Source organism: Numida meleagris, chromosome 26 (genome assembly GCF_002078875.1).
Source record: "Numida meleagris isolate 19003 breed g44 Domestic line chromosome 26, NumMel1.0, whole genome shotgun sequence".
Classification (NCBI taxonomy): domain Eukaryota; kingdom Metazoa; phylum Chordata; class Aves; order Galliformes; family Numididae; genus Numida; species Numida meleagris.
The window spans coordinates 3,564,654-3,570,310 of record NC_034434.1 but is presented as its reverse complement, the minus strand read 5'-3'; the positions used below and the strand labels follow the sequence as shown (position 1 = coordinate 3,570,310).

Sequence of the window (5,657 nt, the reverse complement as noted above, 5' to 3'; positions counted from 1 at the left end):
GCACGGGGGTGTGGGATGCGTCCCCTGCGATGGGGGGGAATCCCCCCCACTCTGTTGAGCTGTGACTGATTCCTGTGTTTTTGCGGCAGCTGAGTGTGGATTCGGGGGGATTAGTTCTCTCCATGCCAGGAGGTGCCGTGGGGAAAGGGACCCCCCGGCGGGAGCTCTGCGGGGTCCCACCACCCCCCGCTGGGACCGCAGCTCTGCGCTCTGGGGCAGAGGGAGTGGAAGCGTTTAAAAAAAGTGGAAAAACAAAACCCAAACCACCAAATCCCGACTGGGAAGGGGGGGACCGCTCGCGTGGCTCCGGAGAGGGGATTTCCCAGGGCTCTGTGGGTTTGGGGTCACTGCGCCTCCCCCCAAGCGCTGCAGGCTCTGGGTGCAGGAGTTTGGTGCATTCCTGCGTGGTTGTGCATCCAAACCCTCTCCTAATTGCTGCTGTGACCAAAGCAAGGTGGTGGGCTTGGGCGTCCTGGTGACTCAGTGATGAGCTCAGGAACTCGGCAGCCAAATGCTCTGCTCTGCCCCGGCTCCTCTGCTCCGTCCTGGCTCCTTCCCCCTGGGTTGCTGGGAATGCACTGGAATCCACTGGCTGTGGGGCTCTGCGTGGAGGGTTCGACCCCTGGGCACCCCACATCCTGGGGTCCCAAAAGCCACAGCATGGGGCCATGCACTGTGACAGAGGTACCGGCACAGCCATCCCTGTGCCTCAGTTTCCCATTCCTGAGCTGCCCGCACCAGGGTCGGCTCTTGGAGGCTTTGGTGCCTTAATTTGTTTGCTCCGCTCCTCGCGGTCACTGCAGCCACAGCTCCCAGCCCCTGGCTCCAAAGCAGCTATTCCTTCCCAGGAAGGCTGCATCTGCTGTGCTGAAGTCCCTCGTGAGTCACATCTCCCTCCTGCCAGCTCTGCGTCGGACTCGTGGTTCCCTCTGCTCCTCTCCAACTGCTCAGCCCCTGCGCTGCTTTGCACGGGGCGTTTCTGTTCCACTTTCATTGCTCTTCACTGAGATGCTGCCCGTGGGTTTATGTCCCTGCGGAGCTACACGGTGCTGACTCTGTCCCCCTCCCCACTGCAGGAGGACAACCACAGCTACTACGTGTCCCGCACCTATGGGCCGGGGGCCGCGCGCCGCCGGGGGCTGTGGGTGGACATGGCAGCAGCCGACAGCAGCCACGTGAAGGTCCACGGGATCCTCTCCAACACGCACCGGCAGGCCTCGGTGAGCCCTGGGGGTCCCAGCTGCTTTCCATCCTTCCCGTGGTGGCAGCAGCTGCCCCATAGCCTGGGGGAGGCGTTTGGGTCTCCCCAGCCCCATCGCAGTGGGGCAGAAGGGGATGAGCTGCGGGAATGGGGTGCGCCCTCCCAGCCCTCTGTGTGCCGGCCCCAGGGGTTGCTCCGAGCTGGGGGTGCCCAGCATCCCCATCCCCAGCAGCTTTCCCCCTTCTGGCTGCTGACCTCACCCCATCTCCCTCCCGCAGAGGATCGTCCTCTCCTTTGATTTCCCCTTCTACGGGCACCTCCTGCGGCAGGTGACGATAGCGACTGGAGGTGAGTGGGGCTGGGGGCTTGGGGACCGGGCACGGGTGCTGAGCTGACCCCTCTGCTCCGCTCGCTCAGGTTTCATCTTCATGGGGGACATCATCCACCGCATGCTGACGGCCACGCAGTACGTCGCACCGCTCATGGCCAACTTCAACCCCAGCTACTCCCGCAACTCCACCGTGCAGTATCTGGACAATGGTGAGCACCTCCCGGAGCAAAGCTCCCCCCTGGGGGGGACAAAAAGACGGGTGAGGGTGCGGGGAAGGGGCCGGGATGTCGACGCGGGGCGGGGAGAGGTGAGAGGAGTGATCCGCTGTGCTGTCCCCGCAGGCACGGTCTTTGTGGTGCAGTGGGACAAGGTCTACCTCCAGGGGAAGGAGGACGTGGGCAGCTTCACCTTCCAGGCTGCCCTGCACAGCAGCGGCAGGATCGTCTTCGGGTACAAGGAGGTGAGGGAGCGGGTCGGGTCTGGTGACCAGGGCGCTGTGGGGCTCAGTGGGGCCGTGTCCATCACGCTCTCTCCCCGTGCAGATCCCGGTGCCCGTCCTGCAGATCAGCGCCGCGCAGCACCCCGTCAAAGCCGGGCTCTCCGACGCCTTCATGGTCCTCAACCCGTCCCCCGAGGTGCCTGGTGAGTGCCGTCCCCTTCCCCGTGTCCTGTGTCCCTGGGGCAGCTCCTGTGGGTGCAGCGCTCCGGGCTCCTCCCCGGCTCACAGCCCTGGCCCAGGGGTGCAAAGGGATGAGATGAGTGGCTCGGGGCGTTCCCCCCTTGTCCCCCCTGGGCACAGTGCGTGCACCATGCAGCCCTGGGCTGGGAAATGCGCAGTGCGTGCCAGCGGGATGCAGCGCATGCATGTGTGCGCACACTTGTTGCACGTGATGAGAGCTCCAGTGCCAGCAGGACGCGGGACACACGTGTCCACACACGTGACACGCGCTCCATGCGCGGGGTGAGCTGGATGGAAGGGCTGCTGCAGCCTCTCCCTTCCCCTCCTGCACGCCCAACCACGCTCCTCGTGCTGCGCCCCGCGCCGTGCTTGGCTCGTTATTTCTGGAGCCAGCCATCTGGCCCTCGTTTATCACCCGTTCACAGCAGTTTGCACGGAAGCCTCAGGGGCTGCTGCCCCCTCCCCGTGGGCTCGTGGGGAGCGCTGAGGGATGCGGGAGGGAACGGAGCTGGAAGGGAGGCGGGGATGGGGCTGGGACTCCTCGGGGTCCTTGGGGGAGAGGGGGCAGAGAGCTCCCAGGAAAGCGAGGGAAGGGGCTTCCCACGCCCTGACCCCCCCAGCTCTGCTGCTCGGCCTCCCCTGCAGCCTGCCCGCTGCCCTGCCCCACAGCATGAACCCCGGCAGCAGGGGGTGGCCGAGGGGGGGCTCGCACCTGCCCTAAAGCAAAGCTCCCGCTGCAGAGTCGCGCCGCCGGACCATCTACGAATACCACCGCGTGGAGCTGGACACCAGCACCATCACCAACATGTCTGCGGTGGAGTTCACCCCGCTGCCCAGTAAGCCGTGGGGGGGCAGGGTGGGTTCTGCGGTTCGCTGGGGCCGTCCCACGAGGAGCTCTGTGGGCTCGCATCCATGCACGTGGGGCAGAGCGGTCCGTAAATACGGAGCGGGGAGTGCATCCATCCCGGGGACACCACGGAGGGGAGGGCGCTTACAGCCCGGTCCCACCGTGCAGTGCAGACACCTCCCAGGCATTGCTGCACTGCGCCGGGCCGTGCTCTCACACCTCCCCTCTCTCTGCAGCTTGTCTCCAGCACCGGAGCTGTGAGGGGTGCGTGAGCTCCGCGCTGACCTTCAACTGCAGCTGGTGCCACGTCCTGCAGAGGTACAGGGACGGGTCGCTTCCCCCTCTCCTCTTGCTGGAGATGTTCCTGTAGCCGGGAGGGCACTCTGCGCTGCAGGGCCGATCTCTGCTGCCCGCGTCGCTGTTGCTGAGGGGTTTTTAGTGGTTTTCCTTTTTTTTTTTTTTGGTCCTTTTTTTTTTTGTTAGAGGGATGCTGGCAGTGGCTCGCGGTCCGTGGTTCGGTGGTGGTCTGACCTCAGGGCACAAGTTAGAGGAGCTGCATCCCGAGGGTGGGGCTCAGTCCCAGGGCGGTGGTGGGGAGCTGGGATGGGCGCTGATGTCAGTGAGGTTCGGGCGGGATCCGCTCTGTGCTGGAGCTGGGATTTCAACCAGACACGGTTCAGGTCCCAGACATCGGGGGACCACGGTGCCCCCGGCCACGGGGACAGCCCCTGCCCCTCGGGACGCGGCTGTGCCCTCCTTCAGCCGCAGCAGGAGAGCTGCAGTGAGGCTGTGCAGCACCGGAATGTGGAGCTGGCAGCAGGGGAGGGGACCCACTGACACAGATCCTTGCACGTGGAGCAGGGGCTGCTGTGCTCCGGAGGAGCTGCTTCGCCCAGCCCCGCTCAGGCTGCGTCCCAGGTGTGCGCCCATCACACGTGCAGTGATTCCATGAGGTCTCAGTGGGGACAGGGCAGGGCTGGGGGCACTGGCACCTGGTGCAGGTGGCTGGCTTTGCTCTTATCGCCCATGAGATGGTGACAGCTCAGTGCCCAGGGGCTCCCAAAGGCCACAGAGCTGCTTCGGTCCCTGTTTCTGTGGGTGGTGTTTTCCCAACGTCATTTCTAGTTTCTTTAATGCGCTTTTCCTGCCCAGATGTTTCTGGGGAGAGGGGAGAAAAAAAAAAAAAGCCACAAACAAACCCTCCTGGAGCCCACGGCCTTGGCTCAGAGCGCAGGGAATGGAAACTCACGCTCTGTATCTTTTTCCTATCTCTCCGCTTCTCTGTTTTCCTTGGAGAAGCAGCGCTGACCATTTTCCACCTCCATAAAGAGCAACGTCTGGTTCCTTCCAGCACAGCTGCCCTGGAATCCCCATGTCCTCCGAGAGCAGCTCGCACGTAACCCTTCCACTGCCCTGCTCCTCTCGGTGCCGCTGTGCCACTGCTGGGATGCTCAGGGGCTGCAGTGGAGCAGCGGGTGGGCGCTGCTGCTCGCTCCCTGGCTGCTCTGCGTCCCACGTGCCGGGCCTTAATGCATCCTCTCCCTGCAGATGCTCCAGCGGCTTCGACCGGCACCGCGAGGAGTGGCTGTCCTACGGCTGTGGCCAGCAGGTAGGGCCGGGGCTCTGTGCTGGGAACGGGGCCGGGGGCAAATCCCGCTGCTGAAATGCACTCTCAGCTCCGCTTGGCCCTGGAACAGACAGAGTGTCCCTTCAGGCTGCCCTGCCCTGGTGCAGGGGGGTCCACGTGGAGGGGGTGTCCCCCCCTTCCTCCGTGGGAAGAGCCCAGCGATGCCCCAGCTGTGCCCGCCCCTGGGTGCAGCCTGAGGGCGCTGGGCTGTTTGCTCCTCACCTCCTGCAATGTGACTCCCATCCCCTCTAAGCAAGGAGGAGTCGGCCCTTAGGATTTGGGTCTTTTTTTCTTTTTTTTTTTTCCTCTATGTCCTTGTTAGCACAGCTATCTCCACATTGGACAAAGTCGTTTCTTTGTCTCGGAAAGATCAGCTCTAACAAAACATCTGTTTCTGCTTTGGTGTTTTGTTGTTTTAGTGTTGTTTTTTTTTGTTGGTTTTTTTTTTTTACCATATATTTTTTTAAATTTTTCCTCACTGAACACTCATCCTTGTTCCCTGTTTACCAAGAGAGAGGGAAAAGGAGGTCACGGGACTGAGGACCTGTGATGCAAGGAGGGCAGGCTGCCACCAAATCACCACCACGTCCCCCACCCCACTGCTCCCCAAACCTCTCCCATATGTCCCACCCCCCCACGCCCCAATTTCTGCCCCTTCTGGGCCCTGTCCCCGCTCCCAGCCCCACGGTGACGCCTCCATCCGTGCTGTGTCCCCCCACCCCAGGCAGACGCCAAGAGCTGTGAGGATTTAGCAGAGGACGACCACTACTCGCCCCCCCCCGACGGCTCCTCCTCGCCGCTGGATGAGGACATCACCACCCCCACGGCCTCGCTCTTCATTGACAGCCTCACTACGGAAGGTGGGACGCTGCGGGGGGGGCTCTGGGGGTCGGGGTTGGCAGTGGTGCAGCAGGGCCACGTGATGGCTCCGTTTGGGAGCATGGAAAGCTCCAAATAAAGCCCCCCCCCCCC

General features: G+C 63.4%; 1 protein-coding gene across 1 annotated transcript in view; it reads left to right on the top strand.

Moving 5' to 3' along the window:
• The window catches only part of PLXDC1 (plexin domain containing 1), a 13,161-nt gene that overhangs the window by 1,544 nt on the left and 5,960 nt on the right, over positions 1 to 5,657 (top strand). Inside the window, exons 3-11 of the mRNA XM_021378162.1 lie at positions 1,077 to 1,220; positions 1,480 to 1,549; positions 1,619 to 1,741; positions 1,874 to 1,992; positions 2,075 to 2,174; positions 2,952 to 3,047; positions 3,295 to 3,376; positions 4,607 to 4,667; positions 5,410 to 5,545. Coding sequence (XP_021233837.1) covers positions 1,077 to 1,220; positions 1,480 to 1,549; positions 1,619 to 1,741; positions 1,874 to 1,992; positions 2,075 to 2,174; positions 2,952 to 3,047; positions 3,295 to 3,376; positions 4,607 to 4,667; positions 5,410 to 5,545 — 931 coding nt within the window. The remainder of the gene's footprint in view (positions 1 to 1,076; positions 1,221 to 1,479; positions 1,550 to 1,618; positions 1,742 to 1,873; positions 1,993 to 2,074; positions 2,175 to 2,951; positions 3,048 to 3,294; positions 3,377 to 4,606; positions 4,668 to 5,409; positions 5,546 to 5,657) is intronic.